General features: G+C 64.5%; 3 protein-coding genes and 1 long non-coding RNA gene across 4 annotated transcripts; 1 reads left to right on the top strand and 3 right to left on the bottom strand.

Annotated features, from left to right (window-relative positions):
* Window positions 1-58: 58 nt before the first annotated feature.
* Window positions 59-7945, bottom strand: ENTREP3 (endosomal transmembrane epsin interactor 3). The gene is made up of 12 exons (XM_059718690.1): window positions 7313-7945; window positions 6519-6575; window positions 6260-6370; window positions 5895-6026; window positions 5565-5672; window positions 5008-5168; window positions 4741-4840; window positions 4475-4559; window positions 3588-4145; window positions 3251-3319; window positions 2692-2954; window positions 59-1233 (listed from the first exon to the last, which is right to left on the bottom strand). Exons 1-12 carry the CDS (start codon window positions 7529-7531, stop codon window positions 1060-1062), a joined length of 2037 nt encoding a protein of 678 aa, XP_059574673.1. The 5' UTR covers window positions 7532-7945; the 3' UTR covers window positions 59-1059.
* On the top strand, window positions 1157-2610 carry LOC132245792 (uncharacterized). The gene is made up of 2 exons (XR_009457503.1): window positions 1157-1245; window positions 2179-2610. It is a non-coding gene; the product is annotated as an uncharacterized LOC132245792 (long non-coding RNA).
* A 727-nt stretch (window positions 7946-8672) lies between the features above and the next one.
* SCAMP3 (secretory carrier membrane protein 3) lies at window positions 8673-12926 on the bottom strand. The gene is made up of 9 exons (XM_059718695.1): window positions 12816-12926; window positions 12534-12611; window positions 12002-12145; window positions 11723-11843; window positions 11478-11606; window positions 11138-11297; window positions 10540-10641; window positions 10225-10342; window positions 8673-10035 (listed from the first exon to the last, which is right to left on the bottom strand). Exons 1-9 carry the CDS (start codon window positions 12864-12866, stop codon window positions 9889-9891), a joined length of 1050 nt encoding a protein of 349 aa, XP_059574678.1. The 5' UTR covers window positions 12867-12926; the 3' UTR covers window positions 8673-9888.
* A 358-nt stretch (window positions 12927-13284) lies between these two features.
* LOC109285579 (complexin-3-like) lies at window positions 13285-15171 on the bottom strand. The gene is made up of 4 exons (XM_019497034.2): window positions 14677-15171; window positions 14366-14551; window positions 13950-14037; window positions 13285-13643 (listed from the first exon to the last, which is right to left on the bottom strand). The coding sequence occupies exons 2-4, from the start codon at window positions 14515-14517 to the stop codon at window positions 13464-13466; spliced, it is 420 nt and encodes a 139-aa protein (XP_019352579.1). The 5' UTR covers window positions 14518-14551; window positions 14677-15171; the 3' UTR covers window positions 13285-13463.
* Window positions 15172-15448: the final 277 nt, after the last annotated feature.

Below are 15448 nucleotides of genomic sequence, written 5' to 3'. Positions count from 1 at the left end.
GCGCCCCGGGGCCGCGCCGCGCCGCGCCGCACACAGAGCCAGGACACCAGCACAGCCACTCGGTCTGGCTACAATTTATTTGGTTTCCCGCAGGCGTCAGTGCAGCTCCGAGAGGTCCCCGCATGCTCCCCTAGTAAAAAAGTGCACCCCCCACCCGCCGAGCCAGGGAGAGCGCACGGGGCATGCAGAGCAAAGGCATCGCTGGAGGGGGAGGGAGGTAGGTAGAAAAGCTGCCAGAGCACAAGGAGGAGGGGGTCCCAGGGTCAGGGGATGGGTCTGTCCACGGCAGCGGGCCCCAGCCCTGCGGTGCCGGCAGGGAGCTGGCCTTGCTCCCCAGAGCCCCCGCCCTGCGGGGCTATGGCCATGCATACGCACTCCTGCACCGCCCAGCTCCCAGCCGGGAGCCTACTCCTGCCTGTGGTGGGACAGCCTGAGCAGCAATAGGGAGAGGCTATCTCTAGGGGCAGGGTCCTGGGCTGGCCTGCTCCGCGATGGGGATTGCATAGCGCAGGAGCAGAGCAGGGGCTGGGCAGGGACGCGACCCCGCTCAGGCACTGGGTGAACTGCTGCGAGGCCCCAGTGCAGCGTGCACATGCAATCGCACCTAGGACCACATCAGATCTGGGCCAGCAGACCCCATGGTGCAGGGGGCACCAAGCTCAGGCCCTGCACACGGGGTACTCGCAAAACACAACAGCCCTCATGGCTACACAGCTGCTCCGACCACGGCCCCTGCGAGCCACGCGTGCCCAGCAGAGCTGTCCCAGCAAGAGGTTGCAGCACCTCTCCCTGTCCGCTGCCCCTGCAGGGAGTTGCTGTCATGGGCCCTGGAGGTAAACAGCCAGGCATGAGGAACCAGGAGCCCTGGCCTTGGAGGTCTGCCTGTCTTCTTCCACTGCTACGCTGTGGGGGTGGGCACGTGCTGGGGAGGAGCCAGCCCTGCTCCCAGGCCTGGTGCCAGCGCCCCAGGAAAGGCCAGTCCAGGTGCTGAATTGCCCAGGCAGAGATCCAGCTACTGATGGAGCCTCCTGGCCAGCCTGGGGGCTTGGACCGGGTCCCTCAGAGGATGCTCTCCTTGTAGGCCCCGCTAAGGCTGTGTGGTCGGCTGCGCTCCAACCGGCGGGCAGACAGGAGGCGGCGCAGTGAGGAGGTAGAGCTCAGGTCCCCACAGCTCTGCAGGTGGATCCCTTCCAGGGGCTGGTGCTCAGCTGCCAGCCATGGGCTCCGGGGAACCTGCAGCACCAGGTGAGAAGGGCAGCAGGGGCCTGTGTGACTGAGGGCAGCTGAGCAAGCACCCCCACCCAGCCCACTGGCAGCACCCACCCTCCCTGTCTGGGCCTTCCCTGCCCTTCTCTCAGGAATGGCTCTAGCCTGGGTTCTGCACAGCTGGATGGGTGTAGAGCAGCCCCTGGGCAGAGGCAGGTGGGGACCAGAGCAGCTCTGTGCCAGGTCAGGCTGTAGCAGCAGCATCTCCTGCTTGAGGCCAGTGGTTGCCTAAGCTGGGGCAGCTCATGGGGCAGGGTGAGCAAAGGGCAGGCAGCAGCAAGGTGTGCTGACCCCTGGGGCTGCAGTCCCTCCCACACAACAGGAGCGGCTGAGGCCAAGAGGCTGGTATAGCAGGTGACTCACGGAGAGGCATCTGCATCCCACCCACGGCAAGGCCTGGGCTGCCCTGCATGCACAGGCTCAGATGCAGGCAGACTCAGAGACAGGAATGACCCTGAGGGCCAGAAGCTGGCGTGACCTACGGCAGCCCTAGAGCATATCTCAGAGCAGCACCGGGAAAACGGGTTCTGCTCTGTGGCAGAGCCCTGGAGTCCTGGAACTTAAGCCTGTGGGTCTGGCAAAGCAGCATAAGGCAGCCAGAAGGGATGAGCTGTTGCCTGACACTCCAGGCAGGACCCCCCAGTGTCAGGACAGGCACCAGACCACAGGGTGCTTTGCCACAGGAGAGACCCCAACTGCAGGCCTCTGGTGTGACTGGTACAATTACGGGGAAGGCCTGGGTGGGGGCAGGGATGAGGTGCATGCATTAGCAGGCTGCAATTAGACAGTGTTTCTGGGCTCCCATGGTACCATGTTACCCAACATGGCCTGCAGCTTCCCAGACCTTCCTGGGTTGTGCAAGCGCCACAACAGCAGCTGATTCTGGGGCGAATCATTACTCATATTTTGCAGATGGGGAAAACCGAGGCATGAAAGCCCCAGGACATCCCGGAAGGCCCCACAGTGAGTCAGCAGCAGGGCCAGGATAATTTCATAAACATTAGGGCTGGAAGGGACCTCAGAAGATCATCACGTCCAGCCCTCTATCCCAGGGGCAGGAAGTCGGCTAGGGTCAAAGGATCCCAGCAAGGTAAGTGTCCAAACATTTCTTAAAAGAGTCCAGAGTAGGTGTTTGCACCACATCTGGAGGGAGTCTATTCCAGGCCTTGGGGGCTCGGACAGTAAAGAAGTTTTTCCTTATGTCCAGCCTAAAAGGGTCTTGCAGGACTTTATGACCGTTGGACCTTGTCATCCCTTGGGGCGCTCTGGTGAACGGGCGTTACCCCAGATCCTGATGCACACCCCTTATATACTTATAGGCCAAATATATACTTATATGATGAAGGGTTCTGGACTTCCTGGCTCCCTGCCCACGTTCAGGCCACTGGGCTGCAGGGGGCTGTGGCTCTGTGAGGTCGCACCCACCTGCTTGTGGCCCTGGGAGCTGTGTCCAGCCATCTCCATGCCTGGTGCCAGGTTGCGCTTGGACCTCTGCAGGAACCTGGCTACTAGCCCACGGGTGCTGCGGCAAACCTTCAGGTCCCCCAGGGAGCGTGTCGCTGCCTTCGACAGCCTCTGCGTCACCTTCTTGGGCACCGGCAGCCGGTTCTTCCCAGCAGAGCTGGCCCGGAGGAGCGGGGGAGAGTCCCAGTGTGAGGCACGGAGCAGGCAGGCTTCTGAGCACAGCCCTGGTGGGAGGGGAGCCCATGAGAACCACAGCCGCAGGACACCTGATGGGCACATGCCCAGATGCTGCAACCAGCAGCCCCAGTGCCCCACTGCTGCCCCTGCCTCTCCTGGGAGTGGGGCAGAGTGCCAGTGGGTAGGGGGGGCAACACAACACCCCTATCCAGCCCCAGCTCCCATCAGCCCATTCCCACTGAAACAGGTATCGCTCATAGTTCACGCTCTGCCCAGTCCCAGCCTCCAGCCACAGAGCAGACGCTGGCCCAGAGCATCTCCAGCACCGCAGATGCTGCCTGACCTGTATCTGCAGAGGAGTTGGACATGTTGTCCTCCAGTGCTTTGGTATAAAGCAGTTCCCTGAAGTCACCTGGGAGCAGAGAAAATGAGCATGAGGACTACCACAGCCCGTCCGTGCTACTCATGTGTGCATCAATGTTCACTCCCCAATGTGCCATCCCCAAGCCAGTGTGCTCCAACAGTGACACTGACACGCAGGGCCTCAACAGGCCACCTCGCCCTTGCCACACACACATCCCCCCACGCCCCGCCGCTCTCCATCCGGCCGTATCATCCAAGCATGAACAGCTTGGACTTGGCAGACGGACACATGGACCATACCCCTCATCCCCACGTACCTGGGTCGCCAGCGGCAACAATGCCGGGGTCGCTGTGTGACCGCACAAGGGGACGCTGGCCCAGGCTCTGTGCTGGAGATGCCAGGCAGGGGGCCTCACTGCTGCGCCGTTGCCGGCCCACACGTCTGCTGTCCCGGCACCCCGGTGGCACACTCCTGCCCTTGAGCCGCACCTCGGGGAAGCAGGGCCCTGCACAGCGCGACAGCCCCTCCAGCCGGTTGCAGCTGTGGGCCACGGCGCCCCCAGCCAGGTGGCCCTCAAGCACAGCGTCGGGTGTGGAGCAGGAGTAGGAGCGTTCGCCACGGACGCGAGGCCGGGATGGCTCCTCAAAGGGGCCCTGCAGGCCCAGCGTGGGGCTGCCAGGGTGGTGGCTGCACTGCATGCAGTCCACGCTAAGGCAGTAGTCAGCGCGGCTGCGCTGGATGGAGCGGAACAGCACGTAGTCCATGGAGCGCACAGAACCCTGCAGCTCCAGCAGGCACGAGTCCTCCGAGGGGCTGCTGTCGCCGGGGATGTCCATGACTTCAGACATAATCAGGGATCCGCTGTCCATGGATACTGCAACACACACGCCTGGCATTGGGAGGGGGTGGGCAGGCACGAGGCCCTCAGGGCAGGGCCCAGCCTCACCCCTTTGCCTACCATGTGCTGCCATCCTGGCTCAGCCTGCGGGCATGGTGACCCCTCCCCATGCACTGCACCCCCAGCTTGTGGGCACAGTGCCTCCCGCACTGCTTCTCCCTGGCCAGCTGCCCCCCAACACCCACAGAGCAGCAGAGTGTGAACTTCGCGGCTGTGCTCTCTACTGCTACCAAGCCCCACCCTCGCAGCCCAGCCATAGGCCCTATTCCTTATCCCACTCCCATGCTGCCCAGGGCTGCCATTACCTTCTCCACTGAGCACGATGGAGGGGACACGGTCACAGGTGCAGACATGCGAGGTGTCCGTCAGCTGCGAGTCGAACAGTGTGGCCTAAGGGGCACATGGATGGTCACAGCCTGACACCAGTCCTGGGCATGGGCTGTGTGAGAAGGGAGGCAGCACATGCTGCGGGGAGCCCCCAGCTATGCTCTGGCCCCCACACTCCCTGGGGCCATCATGACCCCCTGCCCAGCACCATGCAGAATGCGCCTGCCCAGGCCTGTGCCCGTACCTGGCTGTCTCCCTGAAGCCCCATGACAGTCTCATAGGATGGAGGGAAGTCAGTGGGGTAGAGGGGCACAGGGCTGTCCATGGAGCCGTTGTAGGTGATGCTGCGGGAAGAGGCGGGAGAGGCCGTGTTAACCACAGAGGAGGACAGACCTCTCACACAGCTCCACAGCTCCCCCTTGCCCTCCCTCCTCTGGCTTCCCCATACTTGGCTGGGCCCTGCCCCTGCCCCAGCCCCTCGCCCCCCCCCCCCCCCACCTCCCTCCAGCACCTCTGGGCATCTGTCTCGGAGCTGCAGGTGTACTCTGGTGGGTAGTAGGGGGGTGGTGGCACTGGGGGCACAAACTCCTCAAAGTCCATCATGGTCTGCAGAAAGGTGTCCGGGGGTGACGTGCACTCCAGGGTCACGGAGCTGGAGCGTGGCAGGCCCAGCTGCAGGTAGAGGGGAATGAGGGGCAGCTGTAGGGCCCTGAGGGGCTGTGTCCCCTCTGCCTCCTGCTTTTGGGGTCCAACAGGGTCACAGTCACAATACCAGTGCCTGATGCCCTGAGCTCCTGACTAGGGCCTTGGCTGTGGGGAGGCCTGGCCAGCACAGGGCTGTAACCAGCCCTGGGAAATATTGGCAGGATCTGGCTCCCTCTGGACTCTCCCTGACACCCACCACTGAAGCACCAGCCCATGGGGCCATCCCCAGGCTGCTGCTCAGTGTGGCCAGGGCACAGCTCTGGGGGAGAGTCAGGTAATGTCTGTGTGGGGGGGGTGGAGGGCTCTGGACCAAGCCTCTGCTGTGCAATGAGGACAGGGCAGGGGACTGCGGGCAGTGCTCACCATGTGGATAACGTCCAGGGAAAAGATCTGGATGCAGCACATGACAGCAGAGAGCGTGCACACGATGGTGGAGAAAATGGTCAGGCCACAGATGCTGAACAGCAGGTCCTGGGCAGGGGGCACAGAGGGGCCCTGAATGCTCCTCTTCACATGCCAAGCCCACCGCTCTGGTGATGAGCCTCTGGGCCCTGGCCCTGGCCCGGGCCCAGTGCAGCCCTGCCTGCAGCATCAGGCTTAGAGCATCTCCCCAGGCACCAAGCCGCCCAGCCTGGCACAGCCCCCCTCCCCCCGGCCTAGCCAGTGTGGCCCCAGCCCCTGCAACACCATTACCTTCAGTGCCATGCGGATGCTGCGGCAGTCGGGGTTGGCAAACATGACCAGCCTGTCGGGGTGGTGGCTGCAGGGGCCAGGCACATGCTGCAGGCCGGAGCGGACTGAGCAACACATGCACATGTCCATCTCCTGTGGGAAGCGAGACACTGGGTGAGGGATGGCCAGGTCCCGAAGCCCCAGCCCTGCTGGTGCTCCCCTCCTAGAGCAGACAGTCCCCTTGCTCTGTGCACATCCCTTGTCCCATCCCATCACCCAGCCCCCGAGGCACGAGCCTGCACCACTGCCCAGGCTCAGCCACGCAGCCTCCCCCAACTCTTCATTTCCTGAGGCTTGTGCCCAGCAGCCACAGCTCAGGGCCTCACCCGCTCACAGGCCTCCAGGGACTTCACGAGCTGGGCGTTCTGACAGGAGAGGATGGAGCCAGCCAGGCCCAGCATGACACCCAGCACAGACAGCAGCGTGAAGAAGGTGATCTGGAACAGGGCAGAAGGGGAACGGGCCAACCGGCACGTGCAGGTGAGGGGAGCCTGGCTTTGCCCTCTGCCCCCCACCAAGGCACCCAGAGATGCAGGGGCCCCTAGCAGGATGAGCACCCCTGCCCCACATGCAGCTGACACCTACCACCACCGTGACAGGCCGTTTCCAGGAGACAACGCCAACAAGCCCCGACAAGGCCAGCTGGGGACAGACAGACAACAACCCTGAAGAAGACGGGGGTGGGAGGATGTCCCACACATCCCCTGCCCTCCCCATGCCTGCACTCTGCTCCCTGCCTGCAGCCAATGCCCCGCACATGCACAACAGGCAGGCGCCTCCTTGCCGGCCAAGCAAGGAAAGTGCTGATTCAGGGCACTCAGGAGCAGGCAGGAGCAGCTCAATGCTGGCCAGTGGGACCCTGGCCAGGGCAGCCCATCAGGGGTGCCATGCTGCAGGGGTGGGGTGGGGGGCTTGGCACCGTTTGGGCTGAAGGGCATAGGCAGGGAGACCAGAGATGCTCAGGGCCTGTCTAGCTCCCTCTGTAAAACAGGGAGGATCCTGTACCCGGTCATGCCAGCTGGAAAGTGATACAGGTGAGCAAGCAGCACCAGGGTCAGGGACTGGGGCTGGCAGCACAGGACATGGGGGAGGCCTGGGGACAATGGAAGAGCCCATCAAGGGGTCCTGGCACAAGAGGAATTGCCTACATGCTGCCCAGCTGCTGCCCCTCCTGGGCCCCATGAGCTGGCACAAGCTCACAGAGTGCACTGCTCCCCTTATGCCCGGCAGAACGGCACCCTTGGGTGGACAGCCAGGGAGACTCCTGCCCCCCCGCCCCAGAGCAGAGCCAGCCCTAGAAGCTCCCTGCGTGGCTGGGCCCCTGGCTGCCCTGCAGAAGGTAGCTCCCCCTTGGCCTTGCGGGTCTGCCCCAGACTCACCGAGAAGCCGGCCCAGTAGGGGCAGGAGTGCCGGATCTTGGGGGCAGGCGTGATAGTGGCTGCCACGAGGCTGAAGGTGACAATGAGGATGCCCAGGATCACTTGGATGAAGCCCAGCACAAGCAGGATCTGCAGCCAGGTCCTCTGCATGCGGAGGTGCGTGAGGCTGCGAGAGCTGCGGCCGGTCAGCGAGTGGCTGGAGTCGCTGGAGGATGGCATGGTGATCCCCCCAGGGCAGGATGGGAGCAGCGGCCGCAGCAGGTCAGCGGAGCGGCAGCTGGAGGGAGCCACAGCCAGGCCCTGCACCCGGCAGCGAGGGGCCGCAGCAGCTGGGGACAGTCCTGGGAGCCGAGCAGGCCACGCTTTGCTCTGCGGCCAACTCCGAGCTGGACACGCGGTGCCTCGCCCGGTTGGGAAGACAGCCGGGACCCCGGCCAGGCACAGGGGGTAGGCAGGACTGCGGCTTGCTCTGGCCCCCGAGTGCGCTGCGGTGGGCCCGGGCAGCAAGACTGTCCTAGGAGCACTTCTCAGGGCTGGAGCATCCCGGGCGAGGGGCGCGGGGCAGAACCGGCTCCTGGGGGCCGGGGGGGTCGCTCCGTCTTGCCATCCCCCAGCGCGAGCCGGGCCGGAGGGGCCGAGGGCAGGCCCCGAAGATCAGAGCCGCTGCTCCAACGAGGCACAGACGCGCCGGGGAAGCCGCCTGCCCCGGGCCGGGCGCCCGAGGAGGATGGAGACTCGCCGCTCTCCCGCACGGGGCTGCGGGGCATCCTCAGGGTGGGCCGGCGCTGCGGGCCCCGCTCCCCGGGGCGCCCCGCGCTGCAGCCGGCGGTGCGGGGCCCCCCGTCAGCGGCGCCGCCGTCCTGCGCCGCAGGCCGGCGGGCGGAGCGGGCCGGGGTCCGCCGGGCAGCGGGCGCCGGCCATGCAGGGCGGGGACGGGGACGAGGTGCAGGGCAGCCGCGATGCTCCGAGCTGTCTCCGGCGAAGCGGCGGCGCCGGGGCGGGGCGAGGCGAGGCGCGGCGCAGCCCTTGGACCCTCCGGCCGCTGCGTCCTGCGCGGGCTGCTCGGCTCGGGCCGGGACCGGGGCCGATGCTGCGGGGCCGCCCCGCCGCGCTGCTCCCTGGGAGCTGCAGTCCGCGCCCCCCGGGCGGGGCCGGCATCACGGGTCCAGCCGGGGGACGCGACCCGCTGCCCCGGGCCAGAGCGCAGGGGAGCCGCCGCCGCCGCCCCGCGATGGCCAAGAGCTCCCCGGGACCTCCGCCCCGCAGCCCGGCCGCACGCGACCCCCGAGCCGGAGCGGAGGCCAGGCGGCGTCCCCCTCCCCGCCCACCCCGTCCCCCTGCACAGCCCAACGCCAGCGAGCAGTGTCTCCATCCTTTATTCTCTTAAATAAAAACCGAAGCTCCGCTTGTGGCGCAGCGAGACGCGCATCGGGACAGAGAGCCAGACGTGGGGGACGCAGTGGTGCGCGGGACTCCACCGAGCCCCGCCACGAAGCACCACGCGGCTCAGGGCAAGGCCACCCCTGCTCGCACACGAGAGGGGGAAGGTAGGGCTCAGGGGACTACAGCCAGTGAAGGATGCTCCAGTAAAGGGGCCCAGGAAGGCAGAGTGTAGCCTCAGGCTACCAGAAGGTGAGCCACTCCATGCCCAGCCCAGGCTGCCTCAAGGGGCTAGGGCACAGCCTGCAGGAGCGCACAGCAGGGAGCAGTGCACGAGGCTTGAAGCAGGGAAGTGGGGGATAGGAGGAATGCTATCAGAAGCAACCCTGGGTGTGGGGTGCTAAGAATAGCTCCCAAAAGGGCCAGAGCAGAGGCAGCCAGGCCACAACAGCTTCTTGGCCCTAGAGAGGCAGGGAAAGCAGTGAAGTGCAGTGCCGGAGGAGAGGGAGGCATGTGGGCACAGCCAGACTCAAAGCCTGCTCATGCTGCTGGGAAAGGATCAGGGCACCCCATAGAGCCCCTCGTATGCAGAGCAGCAGCACCAGCTCTGGAGAGCTTGAGAAGGCACCAAGCAGGCAGGCAGCAGTGGGAGGGAGCTAGATAGATGCCCTGGCACTGCTCTTCCCTAATAAAGGCTACCCTCCCTGCAGGAGAAGGGTAGGGAGGGGCAGTGGTCCACTGTGACCCCCCCTCCCCCAACAGGCCCAGGGCATCACAACAGCTGCATCCATCACCCAGCCTTCCCCTGGGTAGGGATTAGGGCAAGAGCCTCATGGAGGGTCCTATAGGGCACCAAAGGTGGCACTAGGTCCCCCCTCACCGTGACACCCACACCTCCTGCCCCCAGCAGCTGGCAGGAGCCAAAGGGAGCGAGAAAAGCAGCCAGGCCCACCTACACAAGCCTACTCCCACAGGTAGAGGGACCCCTCAGCCTCTGGGCATGGAGCATGCAGCCAGGAGAAAGGCCTCGTCCTGGGAGGAAAGGGGTGGAGCAGGAGTAAACATTAGTGTTTCCAAGCTGGGATGAGGCAGCCTCCGACCAACTGCTGCAGACACAGGGACCGATGAAAGTGCAATGTAGTTTCCCCAGGTAGGAGCAGCCTGTGGGTGAGGCCTGAGCCAGGGCTAGCCCAGTACTACTGGGCCCGGAAGGTATTGCTCGCTGCCCCTGCTGCGGCATTGGCTGCAGCCGTGCGCACCGCTTGGTTCGAGAACACCCCAGCAGCAAACTCCTCTTGCGCCTTCTGGAAACTGGCGCCCGTCCGACGGTATATGGAGTGGATCTAGGAGAAAGGACGGTGTCACACGTAGCTTGTGGCCCATACAGCTGCCCATAGCTGCTCCACAGGCACTGGGCTGCAGCAGGACCTACCCAACTGAAGGAGACTCCACTGTGCAGCAGGCTCAGCTAGGCTCCTGGAGTCAGGGCAAGCTAGGAGCCTGCCCTGGGCCCAGCCAGGGGAGACACTCACCCTCTTCAGCATGATAACACCCAGCACAGCCACTGCCGTGAAGAGCAGGGATACCAGGATCGTGAGCACTGCCACAGCAGAGTTCTTCCTCAGCACCGTCAGACTCAATATCCAGCCACTGCAAGAAGAGGCCATCATGGAGTACAGGCCCCCTGCACCCCTCAGTGCCTGCAGACACAGGCTCCTTGTACCTGCTCCAGCACACCACGCTCCATAGGCTGGATGCCTAACTCCACTCCTGCCATGGCACAAGTGGCAGGGAGCGGCATGGCTGGACTGGGGAGAGAGAAAGCTGGCAGCCCCTGTGCCCCCTACCTGAACCCTGAGTGTGGGATGCCAACAGCCTGCAGGACATACACAATGTCCTGGATGAAGAAGATGAAGAAGAAGACAAAGAAGTTGAACGAGCTGTCGCTCCTGGAAGAGAAGGCTCAGGTTAGGGTGTGCTGCCCACAAGAACCACCTCCTCTCCCCCCCCGGCACGGGGCCCCAAGCAGCAGCTGACAGCGCAGGAGGCCCTGCTAAAGGGGCTTTACCCACAGGGAAGCATCCTGGTCCAGTTACCCACAGCCTGAGCAAACAGTTTCCAGGGAGCACTCCTGCCCTGCACCCAAGGACTGGGGTACAAGATGGGGGCAGGGAGCTGGAGGCAGCAGCCCAGGATCCAGGGGGAGCTCAGGGAAGCACGGTTTTCCGAGTCAGTTATGCCCAGACCATCACAACTTCCCCCGCTTGAGTTGAGCTGGAGGTCCCTATAGTCCAGAAGCCTTTGGAAAGCCATGGAGGTTTCTGGGATATCAAAGCCAAAGCCAACAGCAGGGAAGTCTGCAATCCCCAAAGGACCTGGATGAAACAGCAGCCCCTGGGCCCTGGCCCACTGCTTCCCAAGCCCCAGAGCTGCAGTATGACATACCTGAAGGCTTTGTACATCGGCCTGTACCAGCACACAAAGGAGCAAGGGGTGTAGAGGAGAGCCCAGAGGATGGAGAGGCCAAAGTCAGAACCAGCTGTGGGTTCCACACAGAACCAAGCCAGGGAGGCCACGAAGTTCAGGAAGAGAGCAATGGCACTGGCTGAGAGGAAGGCAGCAGATGAGGGGTTGTGCGACACCAGGGCCCAGCTCTCCCACACCTCACAGGAGTAGCACCCCATTCTTGTAAGGACAGGGAGGCAAGTGCCCAAACCCTGGCCCCAGTCTACACCCTGCCCCCAGCACAACGTAGTCTCTGCACCCTGGGCCCACCCCAGCTCACCCATCCAGAGGTAGTACATAGTGGAGACGGTTTTCTGGAACTCCATGGGGATTTCCACTGGGATGTCTTGGTAGAAGCAGGGCTTCATAGGGCAGAAGGAGGGCAGTGGGGGCCAGTTGTTCTGTTTCACTGCCAAGCCATAGGGAAGGTGTGAGACCAGAGCAGGAGCAGGCCAGAGCCCGCTGGGCCCCAGCAGCAGGGGGGCATTTGCCCTTCCCCCCACCACAAGCAGCTCCAGCACGTACTTGCAGCACTTCCCAGCGCAGCATTCTGCAGCTCCCGCTCCCGCCTGTCCAGCTCCTCTGCCTTTCGGTTCAGTTCCTCCTGCCTCTTCAGCAGCTCAGCTGTGGCTGCCGCTGTGGACGCCTGATGGCGGAAGCAGCAGGAGGGGTCAGTCCGCATGGCCCAAGCACCAGCTGCTCCCACACTCCCTTCCCAGACTCCACCCAAGGGCACCAGCCCTTCTTGGGCAGCACAGGATCTAGCTAGTTGGTGAGGGGAGCGGTCAGGCCTGGCCCCGTTACCTGAGTGCCATAGGAGCCATAGTTCTTGGGCTCCGTGGGGCTTGGCTTCCTGGGGGGCTGCATGGCAGGGGCTGGCGGCTGAGGCACGCTGGCAGCCGGTGGAGGTGGCTGAGCGCCTGCCTGTGGCTGGTAGAGAGGGGGCGGCTGCAGCAGACAGAGAAACACCTTCAGTCACTGAGATTGCTCGTGGCGCAGGGCAAGCGCCAGGGCAACAGCAGGGAGCGGGTAAGAAAGAGAGCAACCAAGAGCACAGACTGGAGATACCAGTTCCCAAATGCCTGGCGACAGGGGCCTAAGGCATGGTCTTGTCCAACCAGGGGAGTCCCCAAGCCCTCGCTACAGGCACAGGCCCGAGTGCTGCAGCAGGTCTCGTCCCCCGGCCCCTGCACGAGCCCGGTGCTGCCCGCTCCCCTCAGCGCGCTGCTCCCTCCGGAGCCGCACAGACCCGGCACAGCACTGCCTGGGACAGAGCAGGCGGCGGGGGCCCAGCTGAAGGACCGCAGGGGCCCTGCACTGCCCCCAGGCTCCTCACCCCCAGGGTGTCGAAGGGGTTGTACACGTCCAGCGTCGCATACTCCACGCTGCCCTCGTGCTGCACCACGGCAGGATCCTACAAGACACGGACCAAACTCACGTGCCAGCGGCGGCTCCGGGGCCCTCCCTGCTCCCCCCTTCCCCGGGGGCTGCCCGCTGCCGGGCTCCCCACAGATCCCACCGACGACCGCAGCCCCTGGGTCCCGCCCCCCGAGCTCGCCCCACAGCCCCCAGTCCCCAGTCCCCCCCGCCGCCCGGAGCGGGCCGGCCCCGGGCGCACCTCGAAAGGGTTGCTGGGCGCCCCGAAGGGGCCGGGCCCGTGCTGGGCCATGTCGAGAGCACCGGGACCCCCGCCTCAACAGAACCAGCAGCCTCCACTGCCCCCCTGCCCGCCGCTTATTGGCTGCCGTGCCTCTGACGTCAACAGCCCCGCCCACCGCGCAGGGGAACCCCCGCAGCGGCCCGGCTATGCGCATGCGCCCGCAGGCCCGCCCCATGGGGTGCACGTGATGCGTCCGCGGCACTGCATGCTGGGAGGAGCCAGCGCCCCTCCCGCTCCGAGCCTAGCCCTGGGGGCGGGGCTTGCCGGGCACGTGGTCGTAGCCGCGGGGCACGCCTGGAGTTGTGGTCTCCAGAGCGGTCGCGGCGGGGCCCAGCCTGCGCCGCCATTTTGTTGGTGGTGGGCCCGTCGAGGGGCCGCTCCATGTCCTCACCCACCCCGGGCGCCGAGCAGACACACTGAGGCGGCGGCGTCTCGAGGGTTTAATGGCTGCGGCCCCGCGCAAGACACTGATCCAAGCCCGCCTGGGGCCTGGTCACACCGGGTGCGGGCCGAGCTGCCCGTTCCCCGGGGCCCAGGGCAGGCTCCGCACCCCCAGGCAGCAGGGCCCCGTCCGCAGGCAGGAGCCGCCTCCGCTGCCTGCCTGGGTCACACGAGCGGGCGCTGCCGGCCGGGCCGCAGGGCCTGCGCTGGGCTCTCGCCTCCGTTCTTCCACGAGCCGAGGGCCAGGGCCGCCAGCCCTGCGAAGGGCCGCACCGCTGCTACCACGGCCTGGCCCGCTGGCGTCTTCGTGCCAGCCGCCCGCAGCTGCCGCGTGTCTGCCTTGTTCTGGGGAGGAAGGGGAAGGAGACGGGTTAGCGCAGGACGTCAGGAGCTCATCCCACCCCCTCCCCGCGTGACCGGGACCGTTGGGGCGAAAATTTCCTCCCTTCCCGGCTGGAGCTGCAGCGCACGGCGACCAGCAACCAGGGAGCAGGGACAGACCCAGAGCCGAGAGGCCACGCGGGCAGGGCTGGCCAGTCCCTGCAGCCCCTGAGCCTGTCTCCAGCGGTGCTCCCAGGCTGTAACCCAAACCTGCCCTGGTCGAGCGCCCCGCGAAGCAGCTGAGTTGTCCCCCAGCAGCAAGACCCTCACCTCGGGCAGCTGGTATTTCTCCCGGAGCTGGGTCCTCATGGCCGCACGCTCGGCTTTCTTCTGAGCGTAGAAGGCGTCCCGTTCGCTTCTGCGCAGGAAAGAAGAGCGTCAGGAGGCTACAGCTCGGGGCTTGCCTGGGGCAGGGGGTTGACGGGCTTTACCAGGGAGCAGGAACCTTAGGCCAGAGAAGGCTGCACCACCCCTTGGGCCAGCTGCCCCACAGCCCCCTTGCCGGTCCCCATCATACTCTGTGCTCACCCCAGAGCAAGAGGAAGGAAATGAAGCTGCCTGAAGATGGCTCCATACAGACAGACCCATCACAACAGGCTTCCTGTGTGCGAGTCTGGGGGATACAAACCAAGCAGCTGGGCTAGAACCTCAACAGCCCCCTGAGCTGGGAGTGGCAGGGCTCTTACTTCTCCTCCTGGGCCTTCCGGTTGTGGTGTTCTTCTGGGCCCTTTGTGAAGCCTCCCCGGGTCTGGAAATCCTTGTCCTTGCGGTCAGCAGAGATGCAGGAGAAAAGCTGTTTCACTGGGACCCCGAAAGCCGATTTCACCGCAGACTCCATGAACGGAAAACTGGGTGGAGGCTGTACGCAGAGGCTGGAGCAGAGGAAGCAGTGACAGCAGTTAGTGCTGTCCAAGCAACAGAAACAGAACTTGGGTGCCGGGACCCAACCCCCCAGCCATGAGCCTAGATCACGGGGAGGCACCGCTGTAGGGATTACCTAGCCAAGCTAGTCAGCGAGGAATCTGCAGCAAGACAGAATTCAGATGGCTTTGCACCTCCCGGTTCTCAAACACCTCATACTTGGTTGTCAGCCACACAACAGCGAGCTCAGTGAATGCCCTGTGCCAAAATAATTGCTCATTTTTCTGAGAACCAGTCACACAGGGCACACAAGAACCACCTGCCTGGCCAGAGACAGACCTGTGAATTTGGTACCTGGCGGCACTTGCACTGGCCCCAAGGCTGTGGAGTATTCTCCAAGCCCTAGGGTCTGGAGAGGAACTGCGGGGAGTGTGCATGGCTGCAGCCCTTATATACTCCCCCACAAGAGCACCAGCCTGATAGCACTTCACCTCCCTAGAGCTGTCGGGTTCTGGGCAGTGCTGTGACCTTGGTCTTTCAGGCTGTACAGGGAACATGGGGGGAGGGTGCGAAGGGCAGGAATCCTTTCAACTCCAGGGGCCTTAGCTGGGGACAGGAATGAATGGGCAGACATCAGATCTGCCTCTCACCTGCACTCCGGGTGCTGACAGCTACCACAGCAGCCTCTGGTTCTGCTGGGCTCACTGCTAGGTGCTGCCCCGTCTGTCTCCACAGCTGCTTTGAAGAAGCAACGCTGAGGAACGCAAATTAAAGCTCCCAGCCCAAGCTCTTTAAGTCGGGATCAGAAGCAGACAAAGACAACTCAATGTCACCCGCCCCGGTCTCAAACTCAGCCCCCGCTAACTGCAGCTGAAGCTGGGCTTTCCTTTATCCCTGAGTGATGACAG

Source organism: Alligator mississippiensis, chromosome 15 (assembly GCF_030867095.1).
Source record: "Alligator mississippiensis isolate rAllMis1 chromosome 15, rAllMis1, whole genome shotgun sequence".
Lineage (NCBI taxonomy): Eukaryota > Metazoa > Chordata > Crocodylia > Alligatoridae > Alligator > Alligator mississippiensis.
Note: the sequence above shows the minus strand (reverse complement) of the source record. Positions and strands in the feature narration are given on the sequence as shown.